This window comes from Larus michahellis, chromosome 13, assembly GCF_964199755.1.
Source record: "Larus michahellis chromosome 13, bLarMic1.1, whole genome shotgun sequence".
NCBI classification, from domain to species: Eukaryota; Metazoa; Chordata; class Aves; order Charadriiformes; family Laridae; genus Larus; species Larus michahellis.
In genome coordinates this window covers 2,827,778-2,845,295 of record NC_133908.1, presented here as the reverse complement: position 1 = coordinate 2,845,295, position 17,518 = coordinate 2,827,778, and the positions used below count along the sequence as shown (strand labels likewise).

Here is a 17,518-nt window from a genome sequence, read left to right as displayed (position 1 = left end):
TGAACTCCCATCTGTTGTGGAACTTGCTGAGTTAGAAAATTCCTTTTCACCTCCTACCCCCCATCTCTCCTTGACTAGAATAACTGAAGAAGAAATATCACAGTATGGTGCTAGGTTAAAGGATCTGGTGTGTTTGCAATTTAAGGGACTAGCACAAGACAGAGCAAATCCTAAAGCTCAAGCCTGTCCACCTAAAGGACAAGGGAACTTTAAAAAGCATTTGCTTATTAAGAGCGTATCAGAACAAAGACTCATGTTCAGGATTTTCATGCTCTAGTGAGAGATTGTAGGGTGTTTTGTTTTTTTTGTGTGTATGGTTGGACTCGGTGCTCTCAAAGGTCCTTTCCAACCATGAAGATTCTATGATTCGCAGTGCTTAATGCTTTATATTCTGAAAATTGACTACTAACATAGTTTCTTAGTTCTCCAGCAATTAGAGCCTGAACACATACATGAGATGTGTTTATGGGCCCCCACCTTCGCTGTGGGAGCAATCCCTGGACATTTGCAATTTTTGTGCCCAGCACCACAGTGAGTGGGGTAGGTGGGTTTGAGGCTGACGTGGCTAGGAAAGCCTGGTGCCCCACGGCTTGTGGGGCAAGGAAAGTGGTTCCCAGAAAGCTTGAGAACAAGCCACGGTTTTCGCTCCCAGAACCTTTGCTGGTGGAGCAATCCCTGGACGTTTGCAATTTTTGAGACTGGCCATAGGGAAAGAATTGCCACTACAATAAGTGAGATTCTGAGAATGCAGAAACCATGATCCCAACTCATCAACTGTCTAGTGTTGTCCTGAAGCCAGAAGGCTGCTTTTGCTTTTTCAGAACTCCAGCCCATTACAGTAAGAATTTTTATCCAATTCTCCATGTACCATCCCAATGGAGCAGCAGAGCAAGCCAAGTTGAAATCAAGCTAAGATTGCAGTTACTGCTTTGTCCTTCTGCCATAAATTACTCTTTCCAAATTGGTACAGCCAAATACTGTACCTGTTCCTCATTAGATGTCAGCTGCTGTCATTTTTCACTAGCATAATATTCTTGTAAACTACAGAAAGCAAGGAGCACAGAACCCCTTCAATTATCCCCAGCATTGACCTCAGTGCAGATAAGCAGAGATAGTTGCTCCATTGAGTGCTCTCATTAAATCTGCTGCCAAACAGAAGTCAACAACCTGAATCTCTTAGCTGACAAATAGAAAGGAGATGTTGGACAGCCACTAAGAACCACAGAATCACCAGGCTTTTTTGCTAGAGGGATGGACATCACTTAAACCACACAGAAGTATTACCAGCAAGCACAGATTTGGCATTCTCACTGTATCTTCACAACATGAAGCAATCATTTACTTTCCTTTCCCTGCTCAATCCACTTTTGCAAAGGGCCAGATCTTTCCATGCACCATTGATAGAAGCATGCGTTTTTTCTTAGATTGACATGAAATAGATCTCCTGTTTGCCTCTACTTGCTTGCCTTTATTACGCATATTCAAGTTAGTGTCCCTCTATGCTCCACTGCATTCTTCAAACTTACATTTTGGTACAGTTGTCTTGTAGTTCAAGGAAAGACATGAGAACAGGCAATATTTTGGAACACAGATAAGTTTTTAATGATTTAACATACAGTATAGGCACTAGTTGAACAGCTCAGCAACCACGGAAGGAGGATACAGTTTCTGTCCCATTGAATGGGCAGCGGTCACAATGCACTTCTGATCACATCCCATTTTTCTAGGGGAGAAAGGGGCCAAGAATTCCCACTAATGTTGTCCGAATTAGGTTGGTTCTTATGATTTCTTACAATTACTGCTTCAAGTGGTGGTATCACCTGCTAAGGAATTAATACCAAGTTGAAAAAGAAAGCAAGGGCAAGCTATCAGTATCTTGATCTCAGCAGTTGTGCAAAACCATGAAATGCTAGAATACATCTCAGCAGGAATGATATAATAGACCAGCCTGATGGCCTTCCCTGAGGAAAACAGTTATAAAGTGCTGGAACAGGGGTGAAGAATCTGTTAAACACTGAAAAGAGAAGTAACCTCTGCTACCCTCTGAAGACAGCGTTTCACACTGCATCTTCACGCTGTATCATGTCTGCTGCAGCAAGTTGCCATAGGATGGCAGCAAAGGGGAGACAGATTTTCAGCTGGATAAACTACTAACACTAAAGCTTTTAAGCTTTTGGAAAAAAAACAAGATTTTCAAGAGAATCTGCTGATGGAACCATTATCTCACTTGATGACTTCTGGGAAAGAACAATGAAAACAATGCAAGTGGATTTTAACAGATGGCTGATAACACTACTTTTTTTTATATCATATGTAATTCCAATAGCATTCTACAGATCTTTTGCACCAAGATACTCCACCACCGTGCTTGTTTGTTTTTATTAAAGCCTCTGTAGATTGTTTTATTTGAGTCAGGGAACAGGAAGTATCAGTTTAAACAAGGATACACAAAGTCAAAATCATGGAGGAGATGGATGGAGTTAAAAACAAGAGAAGTGAGGCTCTGTATATAGAAAAGAACAGCCCAGTTTTGTCTAGCGCTTGGACTTTGCCCAGCGACTTGCAGGACGAGCACAAATTCGGTCAGCATTTCACAGGTTCTCTACCCATCTTTGTTCAGTGGCCTTAAGAGGGAGACAGTTTAAATTGCCACTTTAGAGAGCTAGGAGAAATTGTTGGAGAACCAACCCTGTTCTAGTGCCGTTCTGATCAGACCAAAATTCCAGAGTAGCAAGTATGTCGAACAGCAAATCAAAAACATCATGGCTGTTTAACTGAACTCATGCAACACAGTTGTCCTCAGAGGAGGCTTGCACCATGTTCTGACATTCTAATTACTTCATACACAAGGACATCATTAAACTGAAATCCTAGAACAACTCCACCCTTCTGCCTCCTGCACAACCAGGAGTGAAGTACATTTGAATTACAGAAGGCCTGAACAAGTTCAAGCAAACAAATCTCCAGTGCTCCCTGTCAGAAAGGGGACAAGCAGAGAGCTGGCTGCAAGACTATGACTCCTCTTTGAGGAAACGGTTGCAGAGTAACAAGGAAAGAGTTTACAGACAATAAACATCCCATCCTAGGCAGATCCCTGCTCTTTTCTCGTGCTATGGGACTTAAAAAGAATAACAACTCCATTGGAGTTCTGAATGCTTTAAACTCACTAAGAGGAACATAAGCACTATAGTGACAAATCCCAATATAATTCCTTTAGACTAAGGAGGAAAACAAACAACCAATTTTAGTCAGGATCTAAAATATCCTTTCTACCTGACATAACAAAACAGGGACTGAAAGGCATCAACAACTAGCTATGCAAAGCATCAATAGTTTCAGCTAGTAATCCATATAAAATGAATAAATAATTCATAATTACATATGTAGCGTACACCATGCATGTCAAGAAGCGCTCCAGAGAGAGAAGCGCAACAGGCATGCTTTACTCTCTAAAAGCAAAAATCCTCCAATTATTACTGTCACTCTGGAAAGTCTTGCAGTCCAGAGACACAACTGAACCTCCGGGTAGAACTGCAAAGCTACATTAGATATTTTTCCTATGATGTTTTATAGCCTAGATCAACTCCATGCATCCTAAAATTTAGAGGAAGTATTCAAAGAACGTACTAGTACTCCAGTACAGTACTAGTACTCTAGTACTCCCAAGCAGGTGCATAACAAACTGAAGAAAGCAAGATTCAATCCCACAGAACTTAAGTCCCCCACTTACACTGTGCGCCTCTGGGTTTGTCCCCAGAAAGAACAAAAGCCATTTACACTGAGGCTCTTGTAAAGCAACAGCCGTCGTCTTGCTCTTTTGGTTTCTAGTCTCCAGTTCCTTCCCTTTGTTGCTTAGATCATGCAGCTTTCAAACAGGCAGAAGCTCGGGGGGATATTCGCCATAGCAGTATTTTGCAATTGGATCCCTATAGGTGTTTTCATGCTGCACACTCTGTCAGAAAGAGAAGGAGAAGCTTTAACAATACACACATAGTGAAACAATATAGCCCTTCCCTGAAGGCCAAAACACAAAGTGTTTATACATACGCAAAAAATTTCACAAGTTCTTCTACACATTAGAATATCATCTGTAATTAAACACCGCTGCACTCCCAATGTATAAAAGACAGTTGCTATGTAATAGCACTTTAATGTCGAACAATACCCAGAACCTCCTTTTCCAGAGACTACCCGAGAAGGTAGGAACAGATCCAATAGTTAAAAAAAAAAATAATATATATATATGCTTAGGCAGTATTGTCAAATGTGCTAAGCAAGCAAGGCATAATAAGTTGGTACTTGAGATGTGTGCATTTTTCTTGATAAAGCTAGAGTTCAGATACTATGGGGAAATTTAAAAAAAAAGAAACAAAACTAATTTTGGAGACATTTGGAACTATGTCCTTTGTTTGCAATCCATTCCTATTGCTATATTAAATACTTGAGCTGCATGACATCTCCAACAGCACTTTCTGAGAGGGACAACGCTTGCTTAGAACAAAACTTCTAATAAAATCGCACAGGTAACAGAAGTTCTCCTCTGTTCTTAAAAAGCAAAAAAAATTACAACATACTTTTTGAGTTACTATGCAGATGATTGTCAGCATATGGTAAGTCTAAAACTGTACCATAAAGTAAATAGCATTCTGAAGCTACTGGGGAAAACTCTCACTATTCTCATCTTTACAAGATCTTCACCGGTCATTGAACTCAGTTAATCTCCTTTTAGTTAAGTACCTCTTTTCTAAAGAGAGCGTACAACTCATCCTGCTCTAAATAGGCACTTTGCCTTTCATTTACTGCTGATGTTACAATTTCACCTTAGAAACCAGAGAATTGCCTTCAGATTACCTCTCAGCCATAGCTTGAGCATTTATGAAAATGCCGGTGTGCGTGCAAGCATAACAGACCAGCCATTCTTAGGACCAAGTTCCATTTTCCAAGGGCACATTTTGGGCATTTTTACATTTTTGAGTCCTGGACATATACTCGTGTCTTACCTGTGATGAAGTCCTACATTTCGCCAGACACAATTCAAAGCGATCTTCCACTGCCATAAAGAGGTTTTGGAAAGCAATAGCTGCCCGGTTCAAGAAACGTTCCAGAAGATGTTGCTAGAGTGGTTAACAAAAAAAATGACGAAACAAAAACAACACAAACGCCATCATTCAACAAGGAGTAATCGAAGCCCACCTTAACCTACACAGCTCAAGTATCAGAGGAACAGTTAGTAACTCCACTTTGAATTCCTAGCAAGCACTGAAAGGATAACACATCACAGAACCCCGGCAGTAGGAAGAGAATCCAGAGAAGCTAACAGAACACAAGGAAGTGTTAATTGCAAAACTGATACTGGCTGGAACAGCTTTTCTGCAACCATTTCCCTTCAGCAAATGCAATTCCCCTGAAGCTGAAACATTTTGCAAGGCTCCCAGTATTTCCTCTCAAAGGTGGGATGGATAAATATTTTTGAAGCTTTATTTATAGCTTGCCATGTGGTCCTTGCAGGCTTTCCTCATTCTTTCAAGAAAATGAACTATCCCCTCTTAAGGGAAAAAACTCCTCACAAACAAGCGCTATTAGCCACAGAGGAACCTGAGAACACCTGGAAAGCAGGAGGAAGTGTACACACCTTGCTGGGCTGCAGGCAACAGGAGACACAGTATTCGTACACACTGCAGCAGCCATTGGGAAGGCAGCTGTCACAGCTGTACAGCTTTGTGCTGGGCACATTGACATTACAACAGCCATTTACCAGTAGGTCCTTCCTCTCACAGACGTAGCCTGAAAAAACAAAACCAGTAGTAACAACTGGCAAGACATACTCCTTTTTATGTTCTATAGAAATCTATAGTAAGAATCACATAACTTCAGAACAGGTTTATTTACCATTTAGTAGATTATTATCCCCTCAATTCTTTGAAATAACACTTGCACGTAGAGTTGAGTTTCACAACAGGCTGCTGTTACCTGCACAACGATTATGTACCTACTCTAATATGCTGTATATACAGCATGAGTACTTAAACGCAGAATATTTGAGTTCTGATTTCCTTTTGGCATAATTCATTGTTGTGATTGGAAGGGGGAAAGGCAACTGGTGATGGACTTCACTGGAAAAAACTACAACATATGTTCTTTCAACTGGTCTACATCTAAATAACTCTCTTTACAGTTCAATATGAAGAGACGTAGATTTATCCATGCAGGATAGCTGCAATATTTATTGTTGAGTGGAGTCCTTCATAGTATAGAAGCACAGTGTATGTCCTTCTGGAAGCTGTACTACCACAGTGTTAGACTGGGAAGGATATCTGTGATTTTAGAGACCTTAGTGAATCAGCAGGAAGCATAATTCAGGCAGTGCCAAATTTAACATTGATGCAAATCACAGAGGACATGGTGGCTTTTCTACAGCCTTGATTTCTGGTCAAGAAACATACAGAGCCTGAGCAACAAGCACACTGGGGAAAAAGGCTCCATATGCTTAAAACAAGTGGATAATTTCTAAACCTGCAAGAAATATCCTTGGGTTTACAAGGGTCAGATGAGCTTGTTAACTGTGACTGAGCACGAATTATGCCAGTCCCGAGCTGCCTCCACAAAAGGCCAATCAGTTTTCCCCAATTACTCTCCCTAGCATACCTGGACAGTAGGAATATACTGCAGGGAGGTACAAATACCTCTGCAAGCAACCACACAAAATTGAGCAGGACTCAATGTTTGAGCTCTATGCAAAGGTAACTGGAGGTTTTTTTCCATCTAAAGTGGTCCTGGAAACAATACAGCTGCATTCATAAGGTTCTGTGCCTGAGCTGAGCCCAGCTGGACCCAAGCCCGCTGTGCGCAGAAATCAGATCAGCAGTGTCTGCAGCCACAGCAACATTCAGGACAGAATGCCAGCAGCTGAGGTTGTGCAGTAAGAATGCCTTAAAAAGGAGCAGTCGTTACTTGGAAGTGCCATCAACAATCAGACAGGCAAAGCAGCATTCAGCACTGCAATACGCAGAATAAATTCTTAGCATCAAGTATACCCAGTTCATCTGTAATGAGGAGCTTCCCCTGCACAGAATTCCTGCACTGGTTACTCAGCTGACTGCTGTTTCCCGAACTGAACTTCACCTTCCACATGATCGGCTGCTCATGCTCTTGCACTTGAAGGAGATTCCGATCTCTCACTGTCCGCTCTTCCTGCGAGGAAAGACAGCATTGCCGCCGTTAAACACACAGGTTCCTTCTGCCATCCCAACCCACCATTAAAAATGCCCAGTAGTTGTAAACTCCACAGTGCTGGAAACACAAGTGTGAACCGAGTGAGCAACACACTACTTGTGGGAGTTTGCTTTTTGCCATAGACAGCATGAAAACAACATAATCCAGTAAAATGAGGGCATGCAAGTTCACCACAGGATCAGCTAATGCAGCCGAATGCGGTTATTACAACCACAGAAGTAGCATATATATTACATTAAATACCCATAGATACACGTATTTCTCTTTTGTAAGTTCTTTCCTAATGGAATTATAGTTCACAAGAGACATTTCAGATCCCTTCAAGGCTTTTGTTCCCAGTTTTGGCTCAAAACACTGTTGCTATCGAATACAGTATCAGACATGGCACTTTTTCACACTTATCTTTATTTAATAATTATAATGCAATTCTCGCCCAGGAGTTCAGCAACAGCAGTTGAGGAACAGAAGTCACCCCGGGACAGGGGATGTTTTAACCCGCCCCGCAGCGAGCCGGCCCCGGGCCCGCACCTCCCGGGGACTCGGGGGGAGGCCACTGACCTGCTTGAAGGTGCTGGTGAGGAAGTAGACGAGGGAGAGCCCGAAGACGACGCCGAGGACCCAGCGCTTCCTCAGCAGCCGCCGCCACAGCACCGCTCCCCAGAGCACCATGGCGGCGCGGCGGGCGGCCCGGCCCTGGGACCCGAGACCTCAGCCCCCCGCCGCCGCCGCGCTCGCCCGCCGCAGGGAGGGAGAGGAACGGCGGGGGCAGCGCTGATCCGGGACCGGCATCACCGGCTCCGGCACAGAGCCTCGGCGCGGCCGCCCCGGTTGCTGCCAGCGGGCCGCAGGGAGCGCGGCCCACCCGCTTCCGCCGGCGGCGGGGCGGGGGAGGCGGCGGCCGCGGATGTGCGTGCGCGGAGGGGGCGCGGCCGCGGCGGGAGAGGGCGGTGCTGGGCACCGCGGCCCGCACGGGTAGGTACGGGGGACCGCGGCCGTCGGGACGGGCTGGGCCGGGCCAAGCCAAGCCGGGCTTGGTGCTCCCTACAGCCGGCTAGCTCCCGCCCCCGCTGGGGCTTTTGGCCTCTTTACAATGAGGGTGGTGAGACACTGGCCCAGGTTGCCCAGAGAGGTGGTGGAGGCCCCGTCCCTGGAGACGTTCAAGGCCAGGCTTGATGAGGCTCTGAGCGACCTGATCCTAGTGGAAGATGTCCCTGCTCACTGCAGGGGGGTTGGACTAGATGGCCTTTAAAGGTCCCTTCTGACCCAACACATTCTGTGATTCTGTGAATCTCCTTCCCCCACCTAACTGTGGGAGAAAAGGCCTCGTTTCTATCTCTCTGTGTGTGTATGTATATGTGTGTGTACGTATATAACTGTATTTATAGATATATATCTGTATACATATGCCTGTATATGTAAATACATTTATGTATATATTTATTTATCACACACACACGTGTCTGTGTGTATACACCATGACGGCAAAGTACAGCCCAGCAGGCACCCAGGGGATTGCCTGTGCAATGAGCAGGGCTGCAGGTGCCAGTCCCAGAGCAAAAAGACTGTGTGGGGCTGTGCACACATACTGGGGTTGAAGCACTAAGCGTTCCTGCTCCTCTCTGTCTTCCCCAAGGAGATGGAGAGGTGAAACTCACAGTGCTCTGGTGAAAATGACTCTGTACATGTGCTTCTTACAGATGCGCCAGTTTGAGCACTGTGATCCAGGTGCCTTACAGTAATCCAGCTTGGAGGACCTGTGATGAGTTTGAAATTTGGACCATCTTGTATTATCTGAAGGACTCCTTGTATGAGATGTCTGCACCCTCTTGAGCTTCCCTCTCTCCCACCGTGGCACCTTGCACCTCTGGTTAAACCTGTTGTTCAGGTACTGTTAAAAAATGTCCAAGTGTTGCAAGATGAAAACCCTTAATCTGGAAGAGGCAAGACCAATCAGTATTGAAGCTGAGTGCCTTTTGGAGCAAAGCCCATTTAAATTCTGTCTGATATTAAATCTGTAGGACTCTGGGCAGAACAGGTGATTACATCTCACAACGTCCTGCATCTGCAGTACTTTGCATTCATGTCACTGTCCCCTTCCTGGCTGATGCCAGAGGAAAAAGGGAGTCCCCATAGAGCTGCGTGTCATTTTGGAATGTGATTTCACCCCACATTACAGTCTAGATTGCAATCTAATGACAGTCATTAGAATAGTCTAGAAGAGAGTGAAGCACTTTCCAAGCTTCAGAGTTACCTCCACACTGACTCTAGCTCTCAGCTTGTAGCATGGGAAGACGGGCAGATTTCTTTATTAGCAGTGACCCCAAAGCTGTTCACAGGTAGGACAGCTCTGCCTGCATGGGTCAGCCTGTCTTGGCCTTTTCATCACACCTTAATTACTGTTTTGGTTAAAAAGAGGTTAATATTATGTATTAAGTCAACAGAGATACTGTCCGGTTAGGATTAAACAACATTTACTGCAGGGAAAGCATAAAAGATTCCTGGAGTACTAAGTGTTGTTACTACAAATGCGGCTTTAAAAAATTTGGAAAAAAAAATCTTTAGTATGTATTTTTTACTGTTTAAAACTTACAGATCCTTTTAAAACAAATTTTGGCCCTGAAAGCACAACACAAATTGAAATGTATAGCTAGAGATTAAAAAACTGCTGGGAGTTACAAGATCAAAATTTGTAGTTAAGAGAGTGTTAGAGTGTCAGAAAACTGGTTAGAATTAGATTTCTGGTACTCGTAATGTCTTCCTGCATCCTCTCCATAAAATCTGTTGAAAGCTGTGTTTTCCCTTCCTTATGTGGTTATGCCAAATTTTATTTACATAGATATGTGTGTATTTATATTAACTGTCAAGGGGATGTCCAAAGTTGGCATCTCATTTTAAAACCTCCGTGTTCTCTGTCAGTGGTGACTCAAATCCAGTGTTGTCTCAGTTCCGCCCACTCAATGGCGTTCTTCAAGACTGGATGTTATAAACCAAGAGTCTTTCTCTTTTTTGTAAATGTAAATATTTGGGTTTGTTTCATCCCTTTGGAAATTCAGTACAGTTCCCTGTGTGATTTAACTGAAATACCCTTTCTTCTTTCACTGTTCTGTAACTTATCTTCAGGACTGAGCAAACTACATGCACTGTTACTGCAGGTGCACGTGGTAAACACAACTTTCTGTTTATGCACCGAGAACTGCACAATTTGGGCATAAAGCCCATAAAATTTGTATTGAATGCAATTTTGCATGGGTTAGTGGGTCACTGAAAGTAAAGAGTATGAATGAAAAGGTGAAAGTATAGGGGAAAAAAAAATATTCCAGATTTGCTACTTCTCAGCTTCCATTCCTCTGCTTACAGATAGGTAGGAAATGTTCTCAGAACTATTGTGCCTGTACAGGATACAGATAACAGAGCTCCACATTTATTTACATGTATTCATACCATTTGAAATGTTATAAATAATGTTATAACTTTCAATAGTCAAGAGTATTTACAGCCTTTTACATTTTATTCAGTAGCTATTGTAGTCTAACGCTGAGTACACAGAGTGTCTCTCTAAATCTTCTATGAAAAGCATGTGTGAACCTGGACAAATCACTTGCAAAAATAGCCCATTCCTTGGGTTTTCTATAACAAATACAACATTAACCAGTGTAAAACTATTTGCCAGGTACTCTGTGCTTGCCTTGATGATGATGGTTCTGTGGTCTTTGCTTTTGAATTAACTTTATTTTTAAAAGGTGTGATGTGTTTGAGGCTGTTCCCTTAAAATTAAGACGCTTGAGGGCAGAGATTTAGATAACTAAATAAAGAACTTCTCTCCTTGTTCTAGAAAAAATTCCTGAAGTTAATAGGGTTTCAAAGCCATTTCCCATTCTGGATCTTACTTATGCAGACAATTCCCGAATGAGTGGAGCAGGAACATGTGATCTTCTGCATATGTGCATATTATTTATGACCATTGTGCAGAGTCTGCTAATGGCATTTTTGTGGTTTAAAAGGAATGGGTTACTTATTTAAAAGAATATTGTCATGAATTGGTTGTATTTTTTCATTCAAAATGCTTACACATTTTCTTTTTTTCCTCCCTCTCAGTTTTGCCTTACAGAGCAAGTTTCTTCAGAAGAGGAAGAAGGGATTTCATTTCCAGAGAGCATATGTCGATTCACGTGTCGCGTCGAGAGCTGCTCTGTTAGTTGTCCTCAAGATCTTTATCAGAACATGTCACCACACAGCTGTACGCTCCTTGTGACTGCCACATACTGCAAAAAGGGATCTGACTAGTGCCTGCCCTGCTTGGAGATCTGTCTGTGTGCGCTTCCATTTGCCTGTTGAAAGTTGTTTCTTTACAAGTGTACTAAGAACCAAATGCAATCCTGAGGTGATTTGCTTTCAGAGAAGCAAATGATTTATGCCAGCCATGTCTCTAGCTGGATGGGTTTCACAACCCTCTGACTCTGTGGGCCTTTGTTAGTAGTCACACTGTGAATTGTTGACCTACGACGTTAATGTTGAGCGTGTTGTGTTTTAAGGTTTTGAGGAAAATGCAGAGACGGCATAGCAGCAACACTGACAACGTTCCTCCTGAAAGGTAAATCTTTTTCCTTTTTTTTTCCTTCATTTTCCCCTCCAGAGGAAAATATTCTTACTTAAGTGTATGGTGTGTTTTAGCAGATGAAATCTCAAAATTGAGAAAGACGTATACTTCCTGTGCATGTAGTGTGGCCAAGTTTTCTGCTCAAGTTTAGAGAGTTTAAAGATGGATTTACTTTTCTTCTTCATGTCCGTTATTGACTACTACCAGCTAGAGTGTTTCAGGTTTCATGATCCAGTATGGCACACATGGAAACAGTTGGCTTTGCATAGGCAGGACATTTTGGAGCTCTAGAAGAGCGATTCATGGCACAGTCCTGTGGGGCTCCTGAGCGCTATCAATCTGAAAGGATTGCTCTGCATGAACAGAGGCTATTTATACTTCTGTTATGAAGGTGTTTAAAACGTCTGCTCGTCTGAAGCTCCCAACTAATATGACTTAGTATTTTATAAAGATTTTGGGTGGCCCTTCACGTCGTCCCAGAATCTGTATCTAGCTTCATGTGTGTGAATATACAGAAGAATACCTCTAATTCATTTCTGTAATTATAACATCAGCAAGGGAGGCTTACCACTGTTGTTGTTCTGGTACTAAATGTTCCCTTGTGCTTTCCCAGGGCTAGAGCTTGACTTTTTTTTTTTTTTCTCTCTAAAGAAGAAACTAATCTAATTACTCTAAGACAAAGATGGAACTAGCGATTTTCATTGCTCTGAGCTGCGATTGTAAGTGAAAGATCGTGATCACAAGCAGTCGCTAAGTATTTCTTAGTTTTGCAGGCAGAGGTGCAGCTTGATGTCATGACCACTTCTAGCGTGGTACCATTCCTAATTTCAGGGGAAAAGAAAGGCACCTTCAACAACTTCTGCATGATGCTGCCCAAGCCTCAGTGCAGTCTGTGGGTTTGTTACCAGCAGGCAAGCCTGGAGCTTGAGAGGCACAGAAGATGGTGTATGGGCCCTCTCATCTGCAGTGTAGAGCTCTCTGACTCTACAAACTTGTAAGGCACTTTAGGATCTGTTTGAATGGTTAAAATATATTCAGAATAAGTGTCTATTATTGAGTGCAGAAGATAAGCAGGGTAATGTTGATTGGTTTTTACAAATGCTTCTGTTTTTTAACAAGGTAAATACATTTTGTCAGTAACATAGACTGAGGGATTTCTAACTGTAAAATGAAATGTTGTTGCCACTGGTCTTCACTTCTGCAGCAGACTTGGAATTTCGTCCTTGTTTATTTATTTTTAAGTATGTCCCTGATTAATTCCTTCCTGCTGAAAGCATAGTCGTGTCTCCTGGTAGTATTGTTCTAAACAATACATGTGTCTTTAACGCTGGGTTCCACCCAATTTGCTTGTTACATTCCCAGACGTAAGTACTGTCACATTATGTCCCTGTCTTGTGTACACATCCCTGAATTGTAATGCTAGGTGTAAAATTGAAGATCTGGTTGATGAGTATTTTGAACCAAAAAGAGGTGTGCAATATCTTGTTGACTTAATTCCTTGCTGGAGCCTGTGGAGAGACATTGGGAATGGGGTGTAGCTATAAAAAGCCTTATTAGGAGTTTACTTAGTGGGAAGGTATGCCCAGAGGGGTTTGAAGCTATCTCCAGGGTGAGATGAAAGGCAGTGCTCTGTGCCCTGTAAGATGCCTGGTGAGGATTTTGAACCCATGGGAGAGAGAGGGTTAAGGGCCCTGTATGTGCCTGCAAGTGCTGTCTCAGCTTGTGACCACTATTTCTAAAGTTAGAGATCTCCAAGGGTTAAAATCAAGAGAGACTGAAGCTCTGCAACGTGCCTTATTTGTGGGCTTTGCCTCTTGCTGAGCTTTATTTATTCTTTACTCTCCTTTTGCAAGTTAGGGAGGTATTTGCTCTCTGCCAGGCATTTTCTGCCTAATGATTGTTCTGCCTGTTACCTGTATTGTTCCCTGTCATCTAAACTTTCCATGCATTCATTTCAGTACCACAGTACTGAGTACAGGTGAAGAAAGCCTATTTTCTTTTGGTATTAGGATGAAGATATTTAAGACTTTCTTTTTGGAATCTGGCTATAATCCAACGAGCTCAGGAAAGAATCAGGGCCAGATCTAATTCTGTCCAGTGCCCAGTAATTTGGGTACAACCATATACAATTTTCTAAGAATATCAAAATAAAACAATTTCTCTTGACCCATGAGCACATCCTTCACTTGTAATATTTGTTGTGTCAGGGACACACAAGCAGCTCTCAGCGCTTCTCTTCCCCAATTGACTCTGTCTCTTTTTTGTGTTATTCATCAGTAGGCAGGTAGATCATCCCTAAATAATCCCTAGGTTATCCCTAAATAGCGACAGAAGAATTTGGGGGTAGGTCATTTCTTCGAGTTAGCTTGATAATTTGCATATAATGTGACCTGTCTTGGTTGTGCTGTGTAAAGTTTTGTATGTTTTTCTTTAAATATTAAAATCGTTATAGAAGATGTTGAATTTGGTATCGGAGGTAAAGTAAAGGGGGTATTTGGGAACCCTGTTCTTTAGATGAAAGAACTGGTGCATTTTGATCAGTTCTTTAGAAGTACTCTGATTTTATCTTAGCAGTTTGGTTACTGGCCTCTAATTCTGCAACTGTGACTTTCCAACAGCAAATAGAGGGAAAAGCATCTGTCATCTAGAGACTTATGTATTCTGATAGTGGTTGAGGAACTCTTAAATGACTACAGTCAGGACTGGGCTAAAAGGCTGAGAAGTTCTGTGGCACTCATTTTTGTTTAATCACTTTTTTCTAATCTTCGTCCACTGCAGAAACCGGAGCCAAACAGTCAGTTCTGAAACCAGCGTGGATGAAAGTGGAGTTTTTGAAAGTCTGAAGGCTGAAGCTTCCTCACCACAACAGCTGTTCTCAGGCCTGGCAGGTATCCCGTCAGGCACCATCACAGCCACGCCGTTCCAGTCAGGTTTGGTTCTGGGGTCTTCAGCAGGAGGTGGGGAAGTATTCATTCAGATGCCAGCCCCGAGGGAGGAAGGGACCAGTCGTACAGAAGGAGCCCCATTTCACCACCGGCAGTCGTCCCATCACTTCCACCATGGCCATCACCGGGGTTCATCTCTACTGCACATGGCAGGAGGGGACCGCCATGGGCATGCTGAGGAAGGCAGTGACGAACAAGCTGGAACGCCAGCCCCGGCTCTTTCAGAGTTAAAAGCTGTGATCGGTTGGCTGCAGAAGGGACTTCCCTTCATCTTGATCCTCCTCGCTAAAGTTTGTTTCCAGCATAAGCTTGGTAAGCATCTATCCTTTTTGGATTGTAAGTGTATTAGGGGGTGGTTAGGAAGCTTTATCGTTCTGTGGTGTCTGATACGCTTATCCCCATGACAGTATCTACAGGTAGTCTAGCATGAAGGGGACATATTCAAATGCATGGGATAATGCATTTGATAAATTCATCCTACTCTCAGTCCAAGCTGTTTTCATCTGTGTCAGTCCTGTCTGTTTTCTGTCCTGACTTGTGGGAGATCAGTTCTGTACTTTTCCCTAATCTCTCCTTGACATTTCTGTAGGGGCTGAGGATGTTACTGAGGCTTCTCCCTCAGACCTCTTTTGAGGAGAGATGGGGAGAGCTTCCATTAGTGATTAGCAAAGACCCCCATGTAGCACGGAAGGGCTCAGAGGGATGAGACACTTGTATAGCTAGGAGGAGGGTAGTTGTGAAATCAAGCCAAAGAGCATCAGCAATTACACACTGCAGTCCTGATCTTCAAAGTGCCCTAAAAATATGTCTATCCAGGTTTCTTTAATGGTACCTGAGTTTTTCAGCCCTTCAGTGGTCATGCAAAACCTATTCATCTAATCCTTCTCTTATTACAAAATTGCATGTGTGGCATGTCTGAGGATCCTTACTCATTCTGGGAGTAGTATGCTGAGTTTATTATCCCAGGGAAGCCAGTAATGCTTGAGTTTAGTCCACTTACAGCTCTGCCAGTGTTCCCAAAACCAGGTATTGATTCACGTCTGCAACATCTCGCTCTTTGGACCTGATATACTGTATGGTTTGGATAGTGTGCCCTGTCTTCCATAAGCTGATGAACTACTATTGTAATAGTGTCATGTAGCTGAGTTGTTTGCATAATGCAGCCACAACTTGCAGCGCTTCTGTTCTGCGTCAGCACAGAACCTGCCATTAGGACAGAGTGTTGGTATTGGGCTGGGTGGCAAGTGCTCACTGCAGTAGCTTCATTTTCATTTAACTTAAATTTTAACTTTATATGAGTCCAGACTGCCCTGTTTTAGTTGGCTATATATTTTAATTTTCAGTGCATCCAGAATATCACCCAGGAAATTTTTTTCTAAGCTTGAAAATGCCGATAACAAATGGCTTGGGACTGCAGATCCTCCTGCCCAGCCATATATACTTTGACAGTGTCTTTTCCCACAGGGATTGCTGTGTGCATTGGTATGGCCAGCACATTCGCATACGCCAACTCAACGCTCCGAGAACAGGTTGCTCTGAAGGTGAATACAACATCTTACTCTCTTACGTTCCTAAGCAACGTTGCTCTTTGTATACAAAACAATGTCTATGTTGAACCTTCTTTTGCAATGTAGGGATGAATGCCATTATATGGATACAGATCTGTCAGAATAAGAGTACCGTGCTGTAATCCTCACTTCCTTTTCCTGCTTTTCCCCATTGATGCTCTCCCACAGTTTCCAACCTGCTCTTTTGTGAAAAAGTGCAATAGTAAAATGAAGAGAGGGAAAATCAGGGAGACGTAATCTGCTTCTGGTTCTGCCACGGACTGGCAGTGCATCTTCAAGCACTTCTTTGTGCCTTAGTTTCCCATTAATTACAGCAGAGGTGCTGAAACCTATTTCACTACTTACTTAATGATGAGATTTAATTGATTAGCATTTAGATTATGTTTTGAGATGTTCAGCTGAAGGATTTGTAGATGTATAGCTTATTAATATCTTCATCATGCTCTGTAGATAATATGCTTAGAATATAAAGAAACCAGGAGATCTTTTCAGGCCTTATGATCTTCAGTGCCAGGAAAATACTTCAACAGCACTAAAAGCACAAGACTAGAATGGGTTTTATTGTAAAAATTACATGGGTGGCCCAAGTGTATACTTATATCTACCAGAAGCTGTGGAATAAATGTGATACAATGCTGAATGAACAGATAAATTGCACAATCACGTAATAGATTGCTGTTGCCTTGCACTTTGCACCTCTGTCTTTCCAGCAGTGTGCCCCTTAATCTGCCTGCTTTAAATCTCACCCTAACATCCCTGGCTGGTGAAGAGCTGTTTTCTTAATAAATCAGCTCACAAGAAAAATGCTGGGGTTTGTTTTTTTCCTCCCAGGAGTAAAATTTACTTGCCAAAATTACGCTGGGCCAAGACCCAGGACAAGGTCTTCTGCCATCCAGCTTCTGTCTGTAATGTTCCTTGTCTTTTGAAATGCAAAATTTGCACTTCTTTTGACCTTTAATTATTTCTTCAATCAAAAATTCACGTTCTAGAACCTCCATGCATTCAGATAACATTAGTATCTGCTGCATGTAGTGATGGGCTGTGTTATATTTGATTTAGCTAAGCCTTCTTGTAAGTGGCTTTGGATCAATTTATAAAATACCTCTTTCAGGAAGGGTCATTCCAGAGAGGTGGCAACTCAGAATTACAGTACAATATATGGAACTGACTTTTTT

The 17,518-nt window shown here is 42.7% G+C and overlaps 2 protein-coding genes across 7 annotated transcripts in view; one reads left to right on the top strand and one right to left on the bottom strand.

Moving 5' to 3' along the window:
* Positions 1-1,582: 1,582 nt before the first annotated feature.
* Positions 1,583-8,115, bottom strand: SPRING1 (SREBF pathway regulator in golgi 1). Of its 2 annotated transcripts, XR_012589725.1 has the most exons (6): positions 7,792-8,115; positions 7,035-7,191; positions 5,633-5,784; positions 5,001-5,114; positions 3,731-3,952; positions 1,583-1,823 (listed from the first exon to the last, which is right to left on the bottom strand). XR_012589725.1 is itself a non-coding variant. In XM_074605909.1 (5 exons), exons 1-5 carry the CDS (start codon positions 7,900-7,902, stop codon positions 3,869-3,871), a joined length of 618 nt encoding a protein of 205 aa, XP_074462010.1. In that variant the 5' UTR covers positions 7,903-8,112; the 3' UTR covers positions 1,583-3,868. The 2 variants fall into 2 exon arrangements, 1 of the variants encoding a protein (XP_074462010.1); XM_074605909.1 differs by having other exon boundaries at positions 1,583-3,952; positions 7,792-8,112.
* Positions 8,116-8,126: 11 nt separating this feature from the next.
* RNFT2 (ring finger protein, transmembrane 2) overlaps positions 8,127-17,518 on the top strand; it is a 39,623-nt gene continuing 30,231 nt past the window's right edge. For 2 of the 5 annotated variants that reach the window (XM_074605903.1, XM_074605904.1), the window contains exons 1-5: positions 8,134-8,205; positions 8,931-9,118; positions 11,329-11,824; positions 14,609-15,087; positions 16,240-16,316. In XM_074605903.1, the coding sequence (XP_074462004.1) occupies positions 11,742-11,824; positions 14,609-15,087; positions 16,240-16,316 (639 nt within the window). In that variant the 5' untranslated portion in view covers positions 8,134-8,205; positions 8,931-9,118; positions 11,329-11,741. Of the gene's footprint in view, positions 8,206-8,930; positions 9,119-11,328; positions 11,825-14,608; positions 15,088-16,239; positions 16,317-17,518 lie in introns of all 5 variants that reach the window. The other 3 variants (XM_074605906.1, XM_074605905.1, XM_074605908.1) reach the window with 3 other exon arrangements.